General features: G+C 40.4%; 2 protein-coding genes and 2 non-coding genes across 4 annotated transcripts; all 4 read left to right on the top strand.

Annotated features, from left to right (window-relative positions):
* Window positions 1–1,336: 1,336 nt before the first annotated feature.
* rpl18a (ribosomal protein L18a) lies at window positions 1,337–8,452 on the top strand. Its single transcript, NM_001016690.2, is given in 5 exon segments — window positions 1,337–1,358; window positions 2,509–2,688; window positions 4,131–4,260; window positions 7,898–8,007; window positions 8,306–8,452. Coding segments are annotated over 5 exon segments (531 nt in total). The 5' UTR covers window positions 1,337–1,340; the 3' UTR covers window positions 8,399–8,452.
* Window positions 2,263–2,393, top strand: LOC116409909. Its single transcript, XR_004222157.1, has one exon. It is a non-coding gene; the product is annotated as a small nucleolar RNA SNORA68 (small nucleolar RNA).
* LOC116409910 lies at window positions 3,260–3,390 on the top strand. The gene has a single exon (XR_004222158.1). It is a non-coding gene; the product is annotated as a small nucleolar RNA SNORA68 (small nucleolar RNA).
* A 4,242-nt stretch (window positions 8,453–12,694) lies between the features above and the next one.
* Window positions 12,695–20,852, top strand: c12orf66 (chromosome 12 open reading frame 66). The gene is made up of 3 exons (XM_002941253.5): window positions 12,695–13,224; window positions 15,958–16,246; window positions 18,198–20,852. The coding sequence occupies exons 1-3, from the start codon at window positions 12,888–12,890 to the stop codon at window positions 19,006–19,008; spliced, it is 1,437 nt and encodes a 478-aa protein (XP_002941299.2). The 5' UTR covers window positions 12,695–12,887; the 3' UTR covers window positions 19,009–20,852.
* The last annotated feature ends 5,223 nt before the right edge of the window (window positions 20,853–26,075 follow it).

Raw genomic sequence — 26,075 nt, 5'->3', positions numbered from 1 at the left:
CTGGCAGCCTACAGCTGTTACTGGGCAAAGACCCATGTATCAGTTTAAAGTTATGCACTTATACCTATTGACTATTATGGTTGTTCACACCCCTTGCAGTCTTATATAGTGTCTAGCAAGGAGGTGTGGCTTCCTCTTTGGCTGCCTCTGTGTCTCAGGTGAAGGCCCACTGAGCCTGGGATCAACAGGGCCCCAGTTTAAAGCCATGTGCCCCAGAGTGTTACCATCCACTCTGGTGAAGTCGGGGACAGAGACCCCGTGAATGAGGACCAGTTAGATAGTTACTCTTGTCAAGCACTATCTAGGAGAGTGAGGTAGAGAGGGAAGGAAGCAAGGGCAGTTTAAAGCTCCACCAAGGAAAGTAGAAAGGAAATACCCTTCCATCTGGCAATGTTGCCTCAGCCTAGGCCACGGAGTAGACGTAGGAGACAGGTTAGAACAAACCCTGATCCCTAGTCACACAGAGGACTCTCAAGCTAGGGGTTATCAACCTAAGGTATCTATTCTGACAGCTTCCAAAGGGGTGCCAAGCTGACCAGGTGCATTTACCCTGACAGACTCCCAAAAAGAGTTGGGATAAACCAGTGTGCATCCTCTCTTGTTGTCTTCAGAGTACTACTATCACTTAACAGCTATATCTGCATTTGCGAGTATAACCCTGCTTTGATATTTGTTTCTGACAATAAACTGTACTATAGTTCAACTGCAAGAACCTTCTGGCGTCCATCTTTGCTAAATCTGCACTACACAGCTACAGTGAGTTGTAGTCCCACTACACCCTTGTTCCGCATGGTCTCTTTCACCTAGCGAAGGCCCATCCTAAGAGAGTCGAATGTAACCCATGCTCTAACCTCAACACTAGCCTGGGTTTTGCCTAAATATAGCCAAACAAGTGTCACATTGCCATACAATTAGAACTGATGGCCCAGTGAATCAGGTAGAAACTATGACACTGTAAAACATCAGAAAGCTAGCAATATGTTATGTACAAACGCAACATCCTTAAATAAAACAATCCTTACAAGTAGAACCCCTTCCAAAGGTCCAATAAGGCGTTTAAACATTTAATTTAAACTTTGGAATGAATCTACATGTAGGAGCATAACGCGGAATGTTTCTACAGAGCTCATTCTCTGAAACTCCCCATCCCCTCAAACACCGATACATGTATCCGCTTAGCTACACCCCGGATTTCGGACGATCTTGAATTGACAGATATTGCTTCCAATGAGAATGCAGGAAAGTTGAACGGCAGTCCAATAGGCTTCCGGCTGCTGGGTGACGTATTCGTGCGCTCGCAGAGATACTTCCTTTCGCTCGTTGGCAGGGATCGAGGCAGCATGAAGGCGTCCGGCACTGTAAGGAGGCCCGGGGAAATGGGGCTTAGGGGCGACTCTCTGACACATCCTGTAACCGTAGTTGGTTGAAGGGACACCGTTAGGCTTTGCTTTGATTTGCACTGTGTTCTAAACCGTATAATTATAGTTATGCGCGCTTCAAGCGACTGCGGCCTGTAACATGGCGGCTCTGAGACCATGCGGCCCGGCTGTTAGGCGCCCGGGTTTGTTACTCATTAAGATACTGATGCCTAATGGACACTGTGAGATAGTACATACAAGTAAGAAGGCGTGTGATTACCGTTCTTTTCCGCTAAATGGAGAGATAATAAGGATAGTTACAGTTGTAATACAGCAACTTTTCCTGTGATTGCTAATCATGCAACATACATCTCAAACACTTATTATTATTACATTCAGACTTTCATACCCATTTATATACCTTTTAAACGAGTCTTGGTGATTTTTTGAGAATACATGGAAGCCCTACTCACATCATCTCCGCTTTATTAAACACAATAATTTCTGGCATTGAGGCTTTTGCATAGTTTGTGTATAACCTGAATATATGGCACATGTGACTTCACAGTGAACATTATCAGTGTACTTTACTATTTGATGACCTGTACCCACTTGTAAATCCTTATGTCTAAAGTGTTTAATACCACATTCAGCTTTATGCAGCAGCACAATTGTATGGTGGGGCAGTGATGTGCTGAACCTGATCTGAACTGAATCCTTTATTCATGTGGCTTTATCTCTGACTGCCAGACCTATGTGCTGCAGGAGTATAGGCTCTACAGTGACTGAAACTTTAAAATATTTTTTTCACTTTAGTCAAAACTAAGCCCCAAAATGTGTCATTGCACAGTATATCCCATAATACAAAGGTATGGAATTAACTCTGGCCTGACTTTAGGGGGATTTTGCACACAAAACCCAAAGATCATTATACCATGTTCTGATGATCTTGTCTGCTGTGCAGAAATAAACTGTACCTTGTCGCCTTTCTAGAGCTGATGTGTTTTTGAAAGTGAACAAAAAGGTACAACAAAGAAAATACATGTTGTAGTTGTAAAAATGATGTACTAAAGATCTGCAATATTGTAAAATGGCTTTTACTCAAATTAGTGAAGGTTAGCTTTTAATAATTGTACATTTTGTATTTCAGCTAAGGGAGTATAAGGTCATCGGGCGCAGCCTGCCTACTCCCAAAGCTCCTTCTCCACCTCTCTATCGCATGAGAATTTTTGCTCCCAATCATGTGGTTGCCAAGTCCCGCTTTTGGTACTTTGTGTCTCAGCTGAAGAAGATGAAGAAATCATCAGGTGAAATTGTCTACTGCGGACAGGTAAATTTAATTTTTGTGCTTTAATTCACCTTAATATATTGCTGGACTATGCCAAAAAAATATTTAAACCGTAATTAAACCCAATAATATTGTTTTGGCTACAATAAGGATTAATTATATCTTAGTTTAGATCAAGTACAAGTGCTTATTACAGAGAAATAGGATACTAATACTTTAAAAAAAAAAAAAAAAAAAATAGTGAATTATTTGATCATAATGGAGTCTGTTGGAGATGGCCTTTCTGTAAATTTGGAGCTTTCTAGATATCCGGAAACCCATTAACGTATCAGACACCTGTAAATGCAAGGTATAACTCACCACAGTTATTAAACCTAAGGTATACTTATTTGTAAGCAAACCAAATAAAGGCTTTTTTTGTGCTGTAACTTGAAACTTTTGACAAGATGGTTATTAATACGATTGTAATGTAAAACTTGGGATCTTGACATCCTAGGCCACCGGAAAATTTTGCCTATCTTTAATTATGCAAAATCTGTGCAAATAGTATTTAGACCTGTTTGTAATAAGATATTTACAGGTTGACTTGAGATTTTTAATCATGAGTAATAAAAGTGCACACAAAACCCAAAGATTGTTAACTTGCCATGTAACAATCTTGTCTGGTGTGCACATATTATTAGCACCTTGTCGCCTTTCAAGAGCTGATGTGCCTGTGAAAGTGAAATCAAAGGTCCTACATACACAAAGATCAGTAGTTGGAAATTCATTTTAGATTGCTTCCTTTAAAACAAGTTATGGCTAAAATAGAGGCCTTCTGTCCTGTTGTGTAGTAATGCACTTTGCTGGAATCTTAATCCTTATGGTGGTTATCTTTGGACAGTGGTTGAAACATACATTATGCATCAAATGCACAGCAGTTGGAGTGGTTTATTAGGAAGTAAATATTAGCATAGATCCTGCACATTAAAGGAAAGGTATAATTATGGGGTTTGCTATATTTTAGTCCTTCCCCCAGGGATTATAATCGCTTACCTGAGACCCTGGGCAAGTGTTCCTGTTTGCTGAAAACTGCAGAAGTCTGGGGTACTTTTGTAGAAGCACCACGTTTGCAATCTTTTTCCGCAACTTCAATTATCGCATGTGAAGTAGAGCGAAAAGCTAGCTTCTTTCTTCCAAGTTCAGCATTTAGCTGGGCACATGCATGCCTGGAAAGGGCTATAAAGGAGGATCTGAGAAGATGATGGCATTGTGGTGCTTTCACAAAAATGCACTGGGCTGGTTCAGTTTGCAGCCCAAAGTCTCTGGTAGGTAATTATAATTTCTGCATGGTGCCTACCAGTTAATCCCCCCCATGATTATACCCGGTTACTCCCTGTCCCTTTAACAAAGTAGGTTTGCACCATGTCAAACTTTTTTTTTTTTTTTGACTGTTTACCATTATATATATATATATATATATATATATTTTTTTTTTTTTTTAGGTATATGAAAAGACACCCCTGAAGGTGAAGAACTTTGGCATCTGGCTACGTTATGACTCTCGTAGTGGAACACACAACATGTACAGGGAATACAGAGATTTAACCACTGCTGCCGCTGTTACCCAGTGCTGTAAGTTTACATTGTTTTATCGTCAGTGTTGACGTAATTATTGGAATTTTTCTTGCTATTTACATTATATGTAATTTAATTTTTTCTGTGTACATCTCTGGTTGCATCAGTATTGCCATACCTGAAGAGCCCTAGAAGCTTTCTGTTTGTGTAAGATTGCAGCTGCCATTTTAGCTTGGTCTTCATAGCTTCCTGCTTGCGGTCTAGTTGTTAGCTTGGAGGGGGGAGTAAGTTTTATGAATTCTAATGGGAGGCGGGAACAAAAGAGCGCTGCGCATACATTGCCACAACATTTTAAAAAGTTGCGCTGACTAATCGCCCCGTGTCTTTGCCCTTAAATGCAGTGCCTACATACATTGGTACAGTGTAGCCAACTGTTTCCAAAAGCTACCTTTTTCTTAACTTAACTTTGTTCTGTTCTATTTATCTGTACTCATCTCTTCTCAGATCTTTTCTCCCCTCTTCTCTCTCCTTACTAGCATTTTTCTCGTTTCAGTCTTTGTCTCCTTTCCACTGTTTGAAAACAGTGGCAGCTGTTTTAAAAACATGGTTATTTCAAATTCTTAACCATGTAGGGCTTTCAGTCAAAATCTCAGGCCAGAGGCACAGCAAGATTAAGTAGCCTCACCAAGCACTAAACTTCCCCAAGTTTTTGCTCAAGCCAGTGAGCACTGGGTTTTGTTTATACCTTGTGAGCTTTCTAGGCACCATGTTTGCTATTGTTTCTGTGGTGGTCAGACCCTGTTTTGTGCTTCAGCATATGAAAGCGCCCCAATTACTTTATTTCTAGCTTACAGTAATAGATACATTAAGCAGTTGCCCTGCTCTAGGCTAATCTCACACAATGTTTTCTCCAACAGCAGGGAAAGTACAAATGCCACCCCATGTGTAGAATCTAACATGACATCCACATGCAGCTGTACACACATTGCAGTAACTGACACGAATTGCTCAACTGTACAAATCCACAGTGTGTTTTCCACCAGTGGAGATAAAGCGCAGCATGAAATTAGCCATAAATCAGGCAAGGTAAAGGACAGCATTGTTTTAACCTAAATGATTTTCAGGCGGATCTTCTGCTATTGTCCAAAGTAAAATATGCATTGTCTGTGAATTTAAACAGCCCTTAAAGGAACAGTAACACCAAAAAATGAAAGTTTATAAAAATAATTAATATATTATGTACTATTGCCCTGCACTGGTAAAAGTTGTGTGTTTGCTTCATAAACACTATTAGGGCTCTGGCACACGGGGGAGATTAGTCGCCCGCGATTAACTCCCTGTTCGCGGGCGACTAATCTCCCCGAGTTGCCTACCCCTGCCATCCCACCGGCGAACATGTAAGTCGCCGGCGGGATGGCAGACGCGGCGGCGCGATTTCGCGCAAATCGCGAGTCTTTTTCGGCGATTTCCGGAAATCGCCCCGCCGCGTCTGCCATCCCGCCGGCGACTTACATGTTCGCCGGTGGGATGGCAGGGGTAGGCAACTCGGGGAGATTAGTCGCCCGCGAACAGGGAGTCTTATGGCGGGCGACTAATCTCCCCCGTGTGCCAGAGCCCTTACAGTTAATATAAATACCCTGCTGTGTAGCCATGGGGGCTGCCATTTAAATTGAAAAAAGGAGAAAAGGCACAGGTTACTAAGCAGATAACAGATAAGTAGCAGATTCCCATTGTATTCTACACAGTTATCTGTTATCTTCTTATGTAACCTGTGCCTCTTCTCCTTTTTTCAATTTAAATGGCTGCCCCCATGGCTACACAGCAGCTATTTCTATTAACTACAGTAGTCTTTCTGAAGTAAACACACAACTTTAACCAGTGCAGGGCAGCAGCACATTGTTTTCAAATAATTAAAATATATTTTTATTTTTTAGTGTTAATGTTCCTTTAATATAACTATAAAAGGGGGCCCAGTGGCAGCTGCAATATGTTTAAGGAAAATTTCTTGTTCCAAAAGTTTAGTGGCCAAATGATGTTGCTGTTGGACCCAATAAGTATTCAATCCTCTGCTGAAATGTTAATATAGGAGATGCTTGCAATATCCTTCAGTATATTCATCCAAATATAAACTGCTGATGTTAATCTACAATAATCATAGAAATAGGTCCAGTAATTTATTTGCTGCTAATTCAGTTCATTGGGGTGCTTAATCCCTCCACACCTGCTTTGCAATTGCTTGATATGGAAGTTGTACATTTTTACACTATCAGTGCTGTAATTTATGTAAATTACATAAGCTTATATGCAAGTTACGATGCATGAGATGCAGCCTGTTCTTTGGGATCGGGTTGTACTGACACGTGCAAATGCAAAAAGCAGGTGGAATACCTGTGTGTGTTCCCTACGATATCCCCAGCTACATCTGCCCTGCAGGTTGTGGTCTTCCAAGACTACTAATTACAGAGGAGACTGGCTTGAGACTGAAGTCAAAACACTACCAGCGTCCTATGGGACAACAGTCTCCCTGGTGGCAGCCCTGGAAGGTACAGCCCTACAGTTCAGAATTTTCTTTGATTTGATCCATTTGTATCTGTTTTAAAGGAGATGTATCATGTAAAAATTAATGTACCAGTGAATTATACTTCTCTAAATTTAGAACGATTGTTCTTAAAAAAAAAAATGTTTCGGGCTGATTTATTGAGAAATTCCACCAAAACCCCACTAGCCCCGCCCATCTGTTCTACTTCCTGTTGGCTGAATTCTCTGGATGTGCAGGGGAGCTGGCCTATCCTACAGTAAATGGCACTGTAGTATAGGAACTAATCAGCAGCTAGGCTGACCTGATAGGGAACTGAAGCCTGTCTTTGCTTGTATGAGTGCAAGGTTGTGATTGGCTATCCCCTCCTACTATGCTTCTAGCAGGGACCATTAGGACACACCCACCCCTCATTTGAAATGGACAGAGAACTGATAGGATCTATAGGGAGCTCCAATAAAGGGGCCATTAAATACACAGTATTCAATTTTAGCCCAAAATTAAACCTGCACCATATATTCATAATTGCCTACAAAATTAGGGGTTTTTCCATTTATCCCCTTTAATGCCTAATCTAGTAAACTCCAAGCAATTTTACTTTACACGTAGTGCAGTATCATGCTGCCAAAAGGTTTACATATGTCTTTACAACTGACCTTTTCTGGAGCATAGGAATGCTATTCTGATTATATCTTTCACTATCTGATTTTAATTCAAATGTGTGTTAGTACAGTAGATGTTGGGGTTTTTAGCAGACTTTGTGAAAATGTTTGAGATACTGTGCTGTTATTTCCTGTGTTCACTTGAAAACATCAGCCCAGGAATAGAATAGTCTAAAAATATCCAATCACGTTTATTTTCTTTTTTTCTGTCCTCAGATATATAGTCACTAATTTATTTTTTGACAGTACAGTCAACTTAAAATATCCTTGCTTCAAAGTGTATGCGGCTGGAATGTGTATATTTTTAGCTTTTTATTAGAGGGGATGCAGAAAGAAAGAGGGGAGGGGGAAGTAACATAGGAAACGGCATATCATTTTGTACAAAACATTTTAGCAAGACATGGCAACTTCTATGTAGACAGATCAAAATTGTTAACTAAGTAACGTATTTGTCCAAATTCTAATGTATTAAGTATCCTTATGCTCCATCCTCTAGACCGTGATATGGGCGCTCGCCACCGTGCTCGTGCCCATGCAATTCAGATCATGAAAGTAGAGGTAATTCCTGCCAGCAAGTGTCGCAGACCTGCCATCAAGCAGTTCCACGTAAGTATTATTGGGGTTTCCAACAGGTAAAACTAGGTGGGGAAATATTTTTATTCAGTTGCTTGTAATAAATTCAAATGCAAAAAATTTTAAATGATCTTTGCTTGGTGATAGTCGGGAAGGACAGTGCTGTTCGATGAATTTTTAAATTTTACTTTCTCCAAGGAAAATACTCTTGCCCATGAAATCAGATTCCATGGAACAATAGTTTTGGTGTATTGGCGGGACATATGTTAGAGAATTACTCAACACCTAAGAAAGCACTATGAAAACAAATGATTTGTAATGTTTTTTGCAGGACTCAAAGATCAAGTTCCCTCTACCACACAGAGTACTGCGTCGCCAGCACAAGCCACGTTTCACCACCAAGAGACCAAACACTTTCTTCTAAACAAGGCAAAAGAACTTTCCTTGACCTTTGGTCTAATAAAAATGTTTGGAAAACTACACTTGCAGCTTGCTTTTGTACCCTTTACCATGTCCTAGATCAGTGCTGTCCAACTGGCGGCCCGCATGCGGCCCGCGACCCCCCTCTGTGTGGCCCCCCACCTGTCTGGCTGCTTTGATGGTTTACTCTTGTATAAACTTTAAATGGTATCAGTACTGAGATTAACTGTCCCCCTGCATGGTTCTCACCTCAGATTCAGGCTGTAATCCCTCTGTATTGTTTAAACATGTAATCCCCTCTACTGTTCACACCTTTTAATCTATGCATTGTTTACCCCCTGCAGTGTTCACACCTCAGGCTCAGTCTGTAATCACCCATATTGTTCGTCTGTTCACACCTCAGACATTGTATGTACTGCCTGAACTATGCTGCCTGTGTGTAGGCAGCATAGGGTAGGCAGAGTATGGCACATAGGCAGCATAGGACAGGGAGGGTATTGAACACACAGGCAGGGTAGGGCAGAGTATGGCACACACAGGCAGCATATGGCAGGTAGAGTATGGCACACACAGGCAGCATATGGCAGAGTATGGCACACCCAGGCAGGGTAGGACAGGCAGAGTGATGTGTGCCATACTCTTTCTACCCTATGCTGCCTGTGGGAGGTGAACCTGGCAGGGGTTTGTTCTGGGAGTTTGTTAGCAGTTGGAAATAGCCATTAAATGGTCCCTAAGGTGTGTAATTATGTACTGGGGGTTGCTGTGCTATCCATAGGGGAGGAGAAGTCATATGGATTTTAGGGTGTGTCTTAATATGACATAATATAATTCTTACACATATGAATGATGGTTGATATCCCTGCAGTGAGGACCAAGCATTTGGGTTTTTGCTGCACTACCACCATTGTGATAAAATGGGTGTGGTTTGAAGTGGGTGTGGTTTAAAAGGGGAGTGGCTTCCATTAGCGGCCCTCCACCATGTATGCGTGAGAAATTCCGGCCCTCGGCACCGCAGAAGTTGGACAGCACTGTCCTAGATAATCTTCTAAATGAAACAAACTTAAAAATAAGAGGATGTTCTTGACTATTTACAGCTTCTTAAAGGAGACCTAAAGCTTAACTAAACAAATAGGGTAGAAATGCTGCATATTATGTTTGGGCTTCTGTACCACAGCCCTTTAGTAGGTACATGCTCTGTGCTGCTGTCAGTTACTGAGCTTAGGAACCAACGCACTGTATACTGAATATGTAGAATATAAATGTCATATGGCTGATTAGTAATTAATACAGAGAATTACTACATGGCAGCTAGGAAACCAGTGCAAATAGCATCAGGATGTAATAATCAGCTCTGTAGCATCCGCTTATGACAGTCCAGCCTTTTCCTCAACCTTGATTCTGGTCACCTGGCCAACCTCTTATTGGTAGCTAAGGGTTACTCATCACAAAACAAAAATTTGTTCCTTTTGGTGCCTTCTCTAGAAAATGGTGCAAAGGCAAAATGCTGACATCTTAGGACAGGGATCCACCTTTCTTACTCGTAAGCCACAGTCAATTGTAAAAAAACTTGGAGAGCAACACAAGCATAATAAAAGTTCATGGAGGTGCCAAATAAGGCCTAATATTGGCTATTAGGCAGCCTCTATGCACACTATCTGCTTACAGGAGGCTTTATTTGGTAGTAAATCTTGTTTTTTATTCAACAAAAACTTGTCACCAAGTCAGGAATTCAAAAATAACTACCTGGTTTGGGGACACGGAGCAACATCCAAGGGGTTGGTGAGCAACATGTTGCCACTGAGTTGCTGGTTGGGGATCACTGGCTTAGGATATTACTTGTGTTTGCCAAATGTAAAGCCTTAATTTGATTCAAACCAGGGAATGATGTGTGGAATATGCATTCTTCCTGTATTGATTTCCCCTGGGTTCTCCCCCCCCCCCCCTCCCCACTCATACAGTTCTCTCCTGTGAAAGAGATAAGTATCTTAGATACAAAAGATGATTTGATTTTTAGTATACCGCGTATACTCGAGTATAAGCCAATCCGAATATAAGCCGAGGTACCTAATTTTACCTGAGAAAACTGGAAAAACTTATTGACTCGAGTATAAGCCTAGGGTGGGAAATGCAGCCGCTACTGCCAAGTTTCAATGATCAATTAATTAATAAAGGACACTCAGCGTGACCCCCTGTGAACTCTTCATAAATATATAATGTTGGCAGCTGCAGATCAGGGAAAGTGGATGGAGGACCCTTTGACCCTCCTGCCTTGAAGTTTATGCCACATTAACAGCCTTCTCGTAATCATGCCATTAATTAAAGGCAATTCTGATTAACCTCCTTTTATTTCAAAATACTCACTATCAAGAAGACTACTTTAGGATTGTTACTAGAAAAAAAAGCAGAGTCTACTGAAAGGCTGTTTTTTGGGGCGTAAGGCAAGGTTCCCCCCCCCAACCTCAGAGCCCCATGGCAAAAAAAAAATAAAATTTAAAACTACATTTGAAATAATTGGTGATGTCGCCAAGCGAGCGGATCTTCACCCAATATCCCCACCTACGGGTGGGTGATATCGGGTAACTGCGGCAATGGGGCAGTCGGTTCGGGGACCGCATCAACAAGCCGATGCGGTCCCCGATCCAACTGATTTTTCTAACCTGGCCAATTTCAGGCCAGATATCGGTTGGCCAGGCCCCTTGTTTCTGCCCCTACACGGGCCAATTAGCTGCCGAATTGGTCCAAGGGACTGATATCAGCAGCTACAATCGGCCCGTGTATGGGGGACCTTAGGCTGATGCCACACGTGGCGTTTTTACGCTGCATATTTTCTCAGCCTAAAAACGCCACACAAGCCACACAGCCCCTGACTATGGTGTTTTTCAGCCTAGTACTGGTGACTTAGCAAATCCCGTTTCCATGGTGCTAATAGTGCGAAATAGTGAAAAACGCAGCGTATTTCCGCTAGGTCTGGCAGCTGCCTTTGTGTATACATAGGAATAGCTTGCTGTGCAAATACTGGCGTATTTTGGCAAACGCTTGAAAAATCCATGCTAAGGCGTTTTCTAGCGTATTTACGCTTTGTGTGGTTTGCCTCGAGTCTTTTCAACTTATTTCTATGGATGATGATATTGTGCGTTTTTCAGCTGCCGAGAGAATTAGAAAATACGCAGCGTAAAAACGCCACGTGTGGCATCAGCCTTAAGATTCTAAATAAATCAGATGGCAAAGCAGTTTAAATGGTTAAAACACAGCTAACTGGAGCTCTGTATTCCTGGGTGGGTTTTCACTCTCCGGTCATGTAAATTGTAATGGGTTTATATAGCAAATTTATTTCATTGTGTCTAAACACATATGGATTATGATTTTTGACTCTATGCACCATTTAAAAGATTTCCCTTACCCCAATTACTGGCAACATCTTATTGTGGTGCCGCTCCGAACCCCCCAATTTTTCCATTGACTTTGACAGGGAAGATTTTCAAACTGCTGCCAACCTTACAGCTTTGAAGCTACACCCCCCAAACTTGAATAACATAGTCATGGGGTCAGCCTGAATGAAAATATGGTGATTGTTGGATGCCCAAAAGTGGGCAGGGCTGTGAACAGCCAATCAGATTTCATTCAGTGCCTTCGCTTTTTTCAAACCAAGATTAAGTTTGTTCTAAAACTTCCCTTTCTAGTTTCTTCATACCGTTTGACAATTATGGTAAATTAAAATAAGATCAATTGTACTGCTTGTGACTTTGTAAGAAAACAAAAGTTGCATGTAAAATAAGATTACCCTGGGCCTTTACTATGATTTCGGAGAGTAAAATTAAGTTAGAACTGTGGATATTGTGCTTGAAAACAGCCCAATGTACATCTGGCTAAGTATGTAATTGTTTTAAAATGCAAATTTGCTTTTAAATCATCTGCGTCTCTATGGAAAGGAAAGGGATGCCTCCTTTTCTAGTACATCAGGTAACCTATCATATTTACAGGGTAAGCAAGTAAGATACCTGTAGAATGGCAGTCAGGCCCAGACTGGCAATCGTTGGATTCTGCCAGAGAGGCTGCTGTAAGATGCCATAGACAGTCACTATTTAGTGGGCTGGTGGGGAGCTGTTTGGGCCTCTGTGTACTTGATTTAAAGAGTAGATTCCATATTTGTAGTAGGAGTGAGGGGAGCCGTGCTATGTGGTTACTATAGAAGAGAATTCTTTACCCTAAGAAGACATTAGCACCCCACCAGTTCGGTTTTACATACATTAAAACAAGTAAACCAGGACTGTACCCTGCACCCAGCGGGAGAAAGACCGCAGGCTGGCTCCGGTGTCAGGCTTATTCCCCGGTCTGGCTGCGCTATTTCCCCCTGCGCATGCCCGGTAGCCGGTTTCCGGTGCCCAGTGCAAACAGTAAACACGGAGAGCAGCTGTCAGGAAGTGGCCTTCCAGCAGCCCAGCGGCCGGCCTGCCCTGCCCACAGCCGAGCGCCTCATCGCATCCCAGAGCTGCATGGTGGTACCCCAGGATCCAGGCGATGCTCCGGCTGCCGCGGGCCTTTTGTTGCTGGAGGAGGAGGAAGAGGAGGACGCGGAGCTTTTGCTGATGACCAGCTCGGTCATGATACCTCTGACTTCCGCACAAGTCACCGCGGAGCAAAACGTGCTGCACACTTTCTTCTCCCACCTCGGGAACTTCTCCTATGACAAAGCCAAGGACCATGTGGAGAAGGAGAAGGAAGGCAACAAGAGCGCCGGCGCCTCCTGGTCCCTAATGCTGGCTGCCCTGGCACATTTGGCTGCTGCGGAGAAAGCCTACCATAGCATGAGCTTCCTGGGGCAGAAGCCGGGTAATCTCCTTCTCTCTTTAGGCTACATACTTGTGCTTTGTCTTATTATTTGTATTCATTTCATAGAAAGTGCCAGCAGCTCGTACAGTAGGAAGGTGTATAGATCAAGCATAGGAATACAGGAGGCTCCATAGGCTCAGTGGATCGTTTCTGTTTCCATGTCAGATACAATAGATATTTAGGGGAATAAAGCAAGAGCTTTCATTCCACAGCTCTATAAAAATCAACTGATCCCACCAACTTGTTGCATGTTTTCTGTTCCCTTTAAATGCCTGCCATTTGCAGCAAGGCCTGGGGATTTGCAGCAGCCTGTTTCTATATTTTGTGCTGTCACTGCTCTGCCAATGCTCCCCGGAGCCACCCAGGTGCCCCTCAGCGCACAGCTGCTGCCCAAATAAATACGCAGTCAAACCAGAGGGATGCAAGCCAAGGCATTTTTCAAAATTCTGTACACAGTTTCAATATAAGTTTTATTTGTGCTTATGTTGAACTATACTGTGGGCATATGCTGCAGGGCAATGCAGATAGCATAAAATGCATGCTTTGTTAATCAGCATAAAAGGGTTTTTATAGTGCCAGTAACACTATCAAGTATATTATTTTATTTACATTTAAATGTTATATCTGTTTGCTAAGCACCTGCAAACAAAATATGTCTCAGCAGAACAAGTCCTTTTTTAGGGCAGTGACAGATGGAGGCTTTGTTGTCTCTGGGAAATCTCCTCTCCAGTGGGCGACAAAGTGCACAAAAGTACCTGTCCTTCTGCATTCATTTGAAATACCACATGTTAAGTGTTTTACTTGCCGTGATTCAAATGATTGTGGAGGGGCAAGTATTTTCAGGCGCTTTGTTGCTCGCAAGAGAAGCGATTTCCCACAGATGACAAAGCACCCTGTCATTGCCCTTTATGAGAGATTTTTGTCCCATAGGTGTGTAAAGAGTCAAGAATGATATCTGATAAGCACTAAAACCATTGTATTCTATATTGTGTATCTTCTGTCTACTACGCAAATATGGGAGCCCTGTTGGGATGGAATGGTCCCCGTGGCTACATACTATCTTGTCTATATAAACCAGAGCTTAAAGCAAACACAACTTTTTAACCAGTGCAATTTAAGAGGACTTTGCCTTCAAATCCATACCAAAACTTTAATTTGTGATGTTACTGGCTATTTTGGGTTTGTTCAATTAAGTATAAGATTTACAGCACAGAAATAAGTGGTAGTATTGTTCTAATGCTACATTATGCTTGATAGCAATCCATATTAGCTATACAATGCAGCAACTTGTACAGCCTGAATTGTCAGTTATTGTCAGTGGTGTTAAAGATACATTATAGTAATATGGCAAATGAATAATTAAAAACAGAATATTTTGCATCTGGGACAAGGGTGTATATTAGTGTAGCACCAGTAGGTGGCAGCATTGGATCAAAGCATAAATATATATCTTGGTTGTAAAGAAGCAGAAAACTGGGATCAGCGTTTATGCTTTTCCTGTTCAAATGAAACTTTCTTAGCATCCTCTATTGTACTACAGTTTAAACTAACTTTTAGATTTGCTCTGACCCAACTGCCACGGCATGCTGAAATCCTTTTAGGTTTGTATTGCATAAATACTGGTGTTCTGACTAGGGATGCAACAAATCCATTATTTTTGGGTTCGGCTGAACCCCGAATCCTTCGGCCGAATACCGAACCAAATTCTAATTTGCAAATGTAAATCAGGCTACAGAAGGGTGAAATAGAAGCACACAATTAAAATTTGTTTTACTTCCATGTTCACATAACCCGAAGTCACGTGATTTTAAGGATTGATTCGGTCGAATCCTGCTGAAAAAGACTGAATCTTTGGCGAATTTCCGAATCCTGGATTTGGTGCATCCCTAGTTCTGACATTAAAAAACAATGATAAAAATAAAAAGTTAATGATATATATAAACATATCATATCTTTCATCAGGCTATCAAGTAGCAGTTAGATTATGGAAGTACCTCTATAACCTTAGTTTTCATAACTAGCTAATTATTTGCTGCAGGTATCTTGGCTTCTACACCCTACATCAGTGATCCCCAACCTTTTTTACTCGTGAGCCGCACTGAAATGTAAAAAGAGTTGGAGAGCCAATACAAGCATGAAAAATGTTCCTGGAGGTGCCAAATAAGGGCTGTGAATGGCTATTTGGTAGCCCCAATGTGGACTGGCAGCCTACAGAAGGCTCTGTTTGGCAGTACACATGGTTTTTATGCAACCAAAACTTGCCTCTAAGCCAGGAGTTCAAAAATAAGTACCTGCTTTGAGGACACTGGGAGCAACATCCAAGGGCTTGGTGAGCAGCATGTTGCTCAGGAACCACTGGTTGGGGATCACTGGTCTAGATTGTTGAGTCCTGATAGGTGTTAAAACCTTATTGTGACTATCCTGTGAATTTTAGATATTCTTTCTTTACAGAGAACCCATGTGTATTGTCAGCAATGATTCAGGGGCCACAGTAATAGGCTGCATGCAAACTGCCACAAATGCATTCCCTTCTTACAGTCTGCTGTGTAAATATTTTTTGCCCTTGTCAGAATAGTGACTGTGATTTGCAGGGCTTTTCCCATAGGGAATTGTTTCTTTAATAGTGGAAGTGTTAATGTTTGCTTGTCTAACTGAATGATAATCCATCCCAGGCCTAGGCAGCAATTACTGTTTATACATGTTATACATGTTTATACCATGTTTCCTTCTCAGGTGGCCAGTCATTTTTCAGCAGAAAGGACTCCATCAGAACTAACTATACCTCACTGTACAATGAACTGAAGAAGGTTGTAACCACTGGCAGGAACGCAGTTGGCGGAACAGCTCCTCATTTGGAAGAACTGCTCTCTCACCTTTCAGAACAGCTCTGCTACTTTGTTCAGGCTCACATGGAAATTGCAGACTTTTATGAGAAAATGTACACTTTAAGCAGTCAAAAGTTTATTAACTCAGAAGAGCTGGTTAGTATATTGGAAGCCATATTAAAGAAGTATAGCTCAAGGTTAGTATCTTAAGTTTTCATCTAGCCTCAAAACAACAAGCAAGAAATTGATTGTTTGATATGCTACAAGCACAAATGCTATTATATATATATATCTATATATATCAAAAAGAGGAGAAGCAGGCACTCACGTCAAAAAAAGGTCACAGATGCCTGGGTGCAGTATATAAAATGGTGTAGTACAGAAAATAAATAGATGCCGCACTCACAGGTCTTAATGAAAAATAAAGAAAAATTTATTATGTCAAACTAACGTTTCGGCTGACTCCACAGCCTTTCTCAAAGAGAAAGGCTGTGGAGTCAGCCGAAACGTTAGTTTGACATAATAAATTTTTCTTTATTTTTCATTAAGACCTGTGAGTGCGGCATCTATTTATTTTCTATATATATATATATATATATATATATATATATATAATATCTATCCTATATGCATAGGAGTGCTGCATTTATAAAGGCTACTTTTAAAGATTTTTGTTAGAAAAAGTCTTTAATAGTGAAATAATGGCTGTGTAGCAGGGGGAGAGATCAGTAACTCCTATAAACGCTACAGTTGCTTTTTTACTTCCTTATATTACATCACGCATAATACTGGCAGCAGACTTAACTCCTATTGGCTGAGTCTCCTGTCAGTCTGACATTGCTTTCTGTGCCTGTGACAGAGTGCTGCAAACCTAACCTATCAGTTTGTTAGATTTGTGATATGCTGAGTCTGTTGGACTGGCCCAGTGCAGTGTGAAATTTGAGCATGTCCATGTATCTGGGTGCATCAGCCTGGATGGTAGTGCCAAATAAACTCTTGATAATAGGTAAACTATTGTATAACAGTTGGATATAGGGATACTTCAAAAGATTATATACAACATATATGTAAGTAACAGTTATGATGCACAATATTTCCTTTTCATTTTCCATAGCTGGCTTTTGAGAGGCCCTAAAATGATAATGAATATTTCTTATATTAACTTCAGTGGCTAACTTTAAATACATTGCTGAACTACAAGGTTTATTTATACCTAGTATTTATAAATTTAATGTGTGTGCCTTGCAGGCTTCACAGTCCTTGCTGTAAATAATTTGGGAGATTTACTCCAGTCTGTTTATACTCTACTACCATCTGATCAGTAAATACTTCTATATGTATATCTGAATATCACAGGTTCCCTTGTGCTGGTTGATAATATGATGTGGATTAAATGCATCGACACAATAGTAAATAGCAGGGTCAAGATATCTTATACTGGCTAGAGTTGGAAGTCAGTGGAAGCTGATGCAAGTTATGTTAGTGAAGCATTCAGATAATTGTTACACTTCCATAAACAGGTGAGGAACAAAGGGCAGAGAGGTGGCTGAACTCCAGGTCGGGCATGTTAGAATCTGTGCCTGACTTAGAGTAGCCCTTTTCCTTTTTTTGAGATGGCACGGTAAAGGATAAAACCATTATCTAAGGTTATATATATGCCTATGTATACAATATATCCTGGACATCTTTTAAATTTAATTTTGTAATTTTGCAGTTTTCTGTGCTCAGTACCTCTTGTTTATAAATAAGCTGAATAACTAGTGTTTTATTTGAAAATCCTTTCTCATCCAGAGCTTGACCCTTAATATGATGAAGCTATACAGCGCTGCACATTTCTAAATAGGTGTTGGAATTTATAGCAGCTATGGGCATAGCGCTCCAGCTGAGCGTCTGGAACTTATATCTCACTCCCTTTGATGTTTAATTCCTTACAGTACAGGGAATGAAACTGATCCTGTGCTTCAGTTGCTCATCTCTCATTGCACATACAAAACACTATTACAACATAAATCAGCCTTTAGTTATGCATGTCATTTTGAGCCAGACACTGGTTATGTGCATGTGCAGATACACCAGAAAGTGGATTGGGTGGCTTTGTATCTTATACTTGCAAGTCTTCATTTTTATATTATTATTTCTGTCTTTTAGGTTTCACCACCCTATATTGTCTCCATTAGAAAGTGGATTTCAGCTTGAAGTGGATGTTCTTACTCATCTTTTGAAAGCACAGTCTTTAATTTATGAGTGGAAATTCCTGCCTGCCTTGGTAAACTTGCACAATGCCCACACCAAACTACAGACTTGGGGTCAAATATTTGAGAAGCAAAAGGAAACAAAGAAACATCTATTCGGAGGGCAGTCTCAAAAGGTTGCACAACCCCCATATCTATTTCTTTGGCTCATGAAATTTAAGAACTTACTCCTTGCAAAATTTAGCTTTTACTTCCATGAAGCTCTTAGCCGTCAGACGTCGGAGATGAAGGCACTCACAGCTAAAACAAATCCCGACTACTTTGGAAAAATATCTAGTTTCATTAGAAAATATGATGCAGTCAATGTGTCTTTGATCTATGACACAAGGGGTTCTGAGAATTTTCAGGGCCATGGCTACCACCATCCAGATTCTTATCGGGAAGCACCCAAAGGTGTGGACCAGTATCCAGCAGTGGTGTCTCTGCCCAATGACAGACCTATAATGCACTGGCCCAATGTTATTATGATCATGACTGACAAGAGTGCAGACCTCAACACTTTGGAAAAGGTTGTGCATTTCTATGATGACAAAGTTCAAAGCACCTATTTTCTAACTCGTCCTGAGCCCAATTTTACAATAGTGGTGATTTTTGAATCCAAGAAATCAGAGAGAGACTCTCATTTCATCTCATTTCTCAATGAGCTTTCTCACTCCCTTAAAGGTTCTAGAGCATTTGCAAGCTTGAAGCCAGGTTCCAAAGTTTAATAAAACCTAGTAACACGTTCGCAAAAATATAATAGCTAGCTAGATTGTCTGCTTTTTTCACCACCAGCAGCAAAAGGGCTACACACATCTTTCTAGCAAGTGATACATTTAGCCAGCAACAGAATATACTTATACACAGTATTGTATCAAAAGAAATTTCTAGCAAATTCTGCTGTGTTTTTGCCCTTATTTTTCATTTAATTTTACTTGTGCTGGCTCTGCAACAATTTGACTTATTTGTATCTTGGTTGCGGCTAGTAATCAACCTGTTAGGGCTAGCGCTCTACTATTTTTATTAAGCAGTGGGATTTGACCAGGAGAAGTGAAGCTGAGCTGCATCACAGGTACATAAGATGATCATTTATAAGACTCTGGAGACTGCAAGAAAGTGTAGGTAATCCTTAACTTTGGTGCATACCACAATGTCTCGTAGAGCATCATTCTGTGTATTCTCAAACACACACTTGCTTCTTCTAAGCAGATCACACTTGCACGCGCGAGGCCTTATCTGGCAGAAATCAAGGGTGAAACATCTGAGTATTATATATTGGAGAGCTGCATTCTAGGGAAAAGTGTTTCTGATATATTCATGGACATTATAACAAGTGGCCCATGCTGTTAGCCAAATACAAATCTTAGCTTTTAGAAACTGGCTTGGTATTAATAGTTGTGGAACATGTTGGCTAAAAAGTGCTAAGGATGATTCACTAACTGCTATTGGCTGCAATGGAATGAATACAGTTATGGCACAACTGTAAGGGCATAACAGCTTCACCTGGAACATTTTAATAACCTCATTTCATTGTTCTGCTGGTGCTACAACTGACAAAACAATCCAGCTCTTGTGGGTTGCTTCTCTGTTTACACAAATACTGTTGATGTGTAACTTTTATAGCCATCTACCACCACAGTTTAACTGCAGTTAAAGCCAGCCTGCACCCCGGCATTCCTTTCTGCACCTCACTGCAATAACCCTGGGAAATTGGGCATGGTCAGCCTGTGTCTATTTAGCTGTTGTTAACTGCAGCTCTCTTAAGGTTGGTTGGGAACTGCAGTGTATCACAGCTGGAGGGCCACAGGTTTAATGCCCCTTCCTTGTTTATTTTACTTTCTTCCATTTTTTTTTTTTAAACAGCTTATAGCATTTCCTACCCCCATTCGCTGAGCAGGCTTGTGCAGTTTTATATGCAATGAAAGCATTAAACACAGATTGCCTTGCTGGAAATAGTGAATCAATCCTGGAGTTTCTGACTTGTGTTAATTTATTGTTTTTTTGTTGTTACTTTAAGCTGCTGAGCCAATACATGGAATTAGATCTCTCTCACAAACACACACACACACTCACTACTGATCTTCCTGCAGTTTCAGTTTGACCCAGTTGAACCAAGCGCTCGGTAACTGATCAGGATTCTTCCCATGCATATCCAGCAAGCCTCAAACAGTTGGCCCACTGACATGAATCGGAATATATAGAGAGAGTCTGCATCGGGCACAAGGCCTGTTCTGTATCTATTACGCCCCCAATCCTGTTTTGAATGCAGTTCATTTTAATAGTAATGGGAGTTTTCAGAAGACCCTTACAAGTATATTTTACATGCTGGCCATTCTAATCATTTTTTAAAAAAAATATTTTTCAGTATTGTGTGTACTTTTAAACTGCATTCAGCTTTTTTTTTTTCATTTTTTTAATGTCCTGTACTGTGTCTCATGTAGAAAATAATCATTGCAATATGTTATAAAAAGAAAAAACTTATTTTGGTATAACGGGTATAAATTATGTCTGCACTAATGGATGGGTGTTTATAACATGCTGCTGCTGCTGCAATAAAGACAAGAAAACTGCATTTCTTAAAGCTTAATTTTGTTTTAATGTAACATTCTACAAAATGTGTTGCATTAGAAGATTGAGTAATGTAGGTTTTATAATATATATATATATATATATATATAGTCATGGGTGCTGCCAGAAGGGCTCACTTTGCATATAAAATAAGCTATTTGTTCCTCCTTACACAATTATAATATGGAAACTTTTCATATACAATACAATACTCCCAATGAACATTTTATTTGCAGTTGCATGAGAGACAAATAAGATCCTGTAAGTGTGTAGATTTGTTTTCATGTTTTGGTGTTACTGGCCCTTTAAAGGACACGATCATCAGACATAAAACAAGGTTTTATTTGAGCATGATGTGCAGTGTGATGTAAATACGAATATTGTTTGGGGGGTGAGAGGGACACTGTATTTACTCCATTAAAATTAAAGGTTCTGGCAATTACTTTAGGCAGGTGTGCCCCCCCTCAACAGACCATTTTGTGTCAGTCTCTGTTGTTTGAATTTGCTCCCTGGTTTAGAATGTCACTGAGTATCAGTCACCCTGCTCAGCTAATTACAATTCAATTTATCTAGTTCACTTGCAGTACATGACATCAACATGAGTATTTAATGGGTTATGTGCTCCTGCAGTGTTTGCCATCATCTGTTAAATGCCATCATCTGTTAAATGCCATCATCTGTCCAGATATTTTTTGAAAGCTGCTAAAAAGTGGCAGTCATTTTGTACTGTTCATTTTAGGATCTGTGTGGAATAGGATATGGTTTAGTCATTTTTCCATCTTTTTTTTTTTTTTTAACAACTTAGATTAGCATTAATGGTATGCTTTTACAGGCATAAATTCTAAATGCAATGCTGCAGGTGAAATTTGGTATGAATATAGTAAAGAAGACATGCCCAGTCAACAAATATGTATATGTCAGAACAATTCACCCTATGCCCTAACATCCAAACAAATGTGTGTGGCAGTACCATAGTAAAAATGATTTGCATACACTAAACTTAAGTGCAATATGTGAGGCATGTACACCTTCCATTGTATCCTGAAATCTACAGCAGTGCTGTGCGACTGGGGGTCCTGGGATGCATATGCTACTCTATGGGATTTTAATCGCCCCCCAGTCTATTCGAGGAATCCATGAACATCATCATTTTGATATATTTCTGGCCCTCAGATATGCAGTATGGCAAATACCTTTCCCAGAACATGTAAAAAAAATCCACCGTTTTATAAGTACCTGCCACCAGTCAGAGCATTACGACATGAGAGCCATCTGATAAATGTGATATAAACGGCTGAATACCTGCAGCTGGTGGGCTGAAAATCACAAGGTGCATCAAGCTGCTGCAGGAGATCTTTATTCTGTACAATTAGAGCTGATTTACAAAGTAAACCAATTTGCATTCAGTTTCACTACTCCATGAAAATAAATTGGTGGTTGATTATTATTCAGTCAGGTGCATGCACCTCCTTCCAACACTTCCAGGTCACATAGTGCGGTTGAACCAATGCAACCATCAAGGAGTACATGATTACCTGGTTCAGATCAGACTTGAGGAGTAGATTGCAAAACTATAACACATAATGGCATTATATATATATCAATTGTTGTGTAACCATATTTACAAGAATATGTAGGACATCAAATAACACCAAATCTAACCATAACTGACCCTAATGGAGTATGTTGCCCTCCAGCCACTGCTTTCTATCTTTGGGGAGGGGTGGGGCTATAATTCTAATAATATATATATCTTTAACCCCCCCCACACACAAATATGTCTCATAGCATTAATTTGTTTGCATAGTATATGTTGTGGCCGTAGAATTATATTACATATCTTGGGTTCTAACATATTTGTAGTAAATATATAGAAATACTATAAAATGTATCAAATGTAAAGAATCCACTTGTTCATGAAACAATAGCAGAAGAATATGCACAGGTGTCCAACAGCTGTTACCAGAAAACTGCATATACACATACATTAGATAAGTCTTGCAGGTAAGAGCATCTGCTCCCCAGTAAGAACTATAGACCAGGGCCTCCACATGGAAATATTACATTGTCCTTAAATCCTACGTTGGTGCTGCAAGTATTTTGTGTTTTTGTGTGAAAAATATATTAAGTCTTATTTCAAAAAGTAGCAGAATACACTTGTCATTGGCATAAATGTAGATGTTTTTCCAGGATTACAGTGTAACGGTGTTAATGCAAACTACTGTGTGTGACACAACTTGCACCCAGTTTAGTTACTTCCATTCTTGCACCATAGTGTTGTGCTGTGTTTTGCCTATTCTGAAAAGCAAGTGTAAGTGGCATATCTTTGCACAATGCAAATCATTTATGGAATGGTGTTTGGCAGACAGAATTCTTCCTTCATATTTGCTCCATGCAATGATAAATGAGCCTTTGTCCACAAAATTTCTATTACAAAATCATTGACCTGGCTTATGGGAAATACAACTGCTAACAGCCTGCAGAGGGCAGCACCAGTCTTGGGCATTTAGTTATTTCTTTCAATTTTGTATTATTCTTTATGTAGTGTCAATACATAAGGGACAGGAAATAATTCCTTTTTTGTCACTAGTGAAATAAAAAGTTTCTGGATATATTCCCATAGTTATCATTGTTTACTAGCATTTTTCCAAAGGGTCAAATTATCAAAGATCATGTGATTTTTTTTTCTTGTTTTCATATTTTGTCACATATTTATCATTCTTTGATAGTATTTTCCAGTTTTTGCTAACTTGCAGAACTTTCCCATAGATTTACATTCAGAATAATTGTTAAACAGAATCAAAAAGCATGAAAAGGAATTCCAATACCTTTGATAAATCTGCTCCCAAATAATTGCCACTGTGTCCCAGTGAAAGGATATTGTGGGTTAAAAAGATTCTTGGGCATCTTTGATGCTTGTACAAAGGGCAGCCTGTTGAAGTCCAAGCAAGTACAAAAGTCATTTGATATTATCAATATCTAGCATTTCCGTGCGTGGTCAGTTTCTCTTTATGCATACTCATAATCCCATATAGTACAGCAATAGGGTAAATCCACAAATGTGTTGGTTTGTAAAAACCCTGTGACCAGATAAAGCGTAAGCTTGTTTATAATTGCATATTAAAGAAGATGCATGTGCAGTAGGATTACCATTGCAGCAAATTATTTTCCACGCTTGCTTGATTTCTGCAAATGTGACTTTCCTACAACCAAAAAGATGTAAATTCCAAAAAGTGCAATTCCAAAGTAGTCGAGAGCCAATCAGGTTGAGCGCCCCCGCAGTCCATCACACAGCTCCTCGGTGTCCTTGCAAAGGGAATGCCTCCACAGTGAGATCCCCTCAGCAGCATTAACCCCTAGATCTCTTTGTGTCTCCTTGGTACAAGGAAAAAAAAAATCACCAGTGCTCGCTCTAACCCACGCTTTAGGGCTGTGACACACTGGGAGATTAGTCGCTGTGTGACAAATCTTCCTTGTTTCGGGCGACTAATCTCCCTGAAATGCCATGCCACCGGCTAAAATGTAAATCGGCGGTTGGATGGCATACGCGGCAGCGCGATTTGCCGAAGTCTCAAGGCAACTTCAGCGACTTCGGCAAATCGCGCCGCTGCATATGCCATCCCACTGGCAATTTACGTTATAGCCGGTGGGATGGCATTTCGGGGAGATTAGTCGCCCGCGTGGCGACTAATATCCCCGTGTGTCACAGCCCTTAGTGTTGACCAGCTGCTAGAAACACCCTTGTGCCAGCTCTCAGTCTAACCCACTAGAGTTCACTAGCTGCTAGAAACGATAAAAAGCCATTATTTGAACACAAGAAGAAGGAGAACGATTACCAGCACTTGGTTTGCTGTTAAAATAATTTTTACAAAAAAATGAGGTGTTAGTACCACACTTTGGCCAAAATATGTAAGCTCACATGCCACGTCACGGCCCCTCATTGTACATGAGTCCTACACTGCCTGTTAGCTTTATAAGTCTGTGATGCAATTAAAATCAAGTAGTAAGACCCTGTTGCACTTACCCTTAGCTCCAAGGCTCTAGTGAGAAAGCAGGGAGCGTTTATACCCCAGCTCATTAATATACACCTGAAATCAGTTCCTTGTTTTAAAGGCTACATAGAAGCTATTTGGCTACAATTTGTACACAAAACACAGAAAGAAATAGGAGCAAGATATGAAGCAGCACAGGTGCAAAACATGCCCCTGCTTGTCAATGTGGTGCAAGTTGCACTGGAGGATAATTATGTACATAAAGTACTTTTGTGCCCCTCAGTTGTGTGTGATTTTGTAGTCACAAAGAGAGCCCTATAGATACAGTCTTTTAAGATGCAGATGCTTTGTTGTGCTGCTGCGCAATGTGCATCAAGAGATGCAATGGTGCTTTGCCAATTAATGGAGAAAAGTGGGATTTTGCACCTAGAAGTGTGCCAGCTAATAATAAATTAAACCAATTTCACCTTCATCACCAAAAGCAATAAATAAAAAAGGGAACGAGTGCATCAGACAGCTGCTCCAGCTACAGTACCTTTAAGACAGCCATGTTCAAAAATGTACATTTTCCTCAACGCAGGACCCAATCTATAAAACAAGAACAAAAAAACACAAAAAATACAAGTAATATGTCAGCCTCTATCAATAACACATGTACACGCACCAGCAGACACATTCACCTACCCGCACTAAAGTGCTTCAAAAATATTGATTTTCCTCAAGCCAGAGTCCCACATCTCAACCAGAGAAACCCCAGAATAAAAAAAACTGCACTCATGAACAAATCAATACAGCTGTCTTTCTTTATCAAGTCACCCAATGAAATGACCAGTAATATCCAAAAGTGAAAATTTGCATTTGTTGATCTGTGAAAGAGGTTTCACTCTATAGTCCTGTAGCCATCAATTACATGTATGATCCCTTGTATCTCTTGTGTAAGAACAAAACCCATTGTATTTTACACAGTTTATCTGTATCTCCTAGGTAACTTGTGCCTTTTTGCCCTGTTCAGACTGAATGGCTGCACCCAAGGCTACCCAGCAGCGTATTTATATAAACTACAGTAGTGCAGGGCAGCAGTACATTATATTTTCATTTTTTTGTGTTCCTGTTCCTTAAAAACACCAACGCTCACATTCACCTACCAACCTAGCACCTTCAAAGATGTGCATTTAGTTAATATTAGGAGCAAACTTAAACTCATAATATATAAGTACAAGACACAGATAACACAA

Source organism: Xenopus tropicalis, chromosome 3 (assembly GCF_000004195.4).
Source record: "Xenopus tropicalis strain Nigerian chromosome 3, UCB_Xtro_10.0, whole genome shotgun sequence".
Taxonomy (NCBI): Eukaryota; Metazoa; Chordata; class Amphibia; order Anura; family Pipidae; genus Xenopus; species Xenopus tropicalis.
The sequence above is the reverse complement of the archived record's forward strand: the minus strand, read 5'-3'. Positions and strand labels throughout refer to the sequence as shown.

Coding starts and splice junctions, on each gene's coding strand:
- c12orf66 (XM_002941253.5), top strand. CDS start 12,888: ATGGTGGTACCCCAGGATCCAGGCGATGCTCCGGCTGCCGCGGGCCTT. Junction 13,225..15,957: donor CTTCCTGGGGCAGAAGCCGG/GTAATCTCCTTC, acceptor TTTCCTTCTCAG/GTGGCCAGTCATTTTTCAGC. Junction 16,247..18,197: donor TTAAAGAAGTATAGCTCAAG/GTTAGTATCTTA, acceptor TCTGTCTTTTAG/GTTTCACCACCCTATATTGT.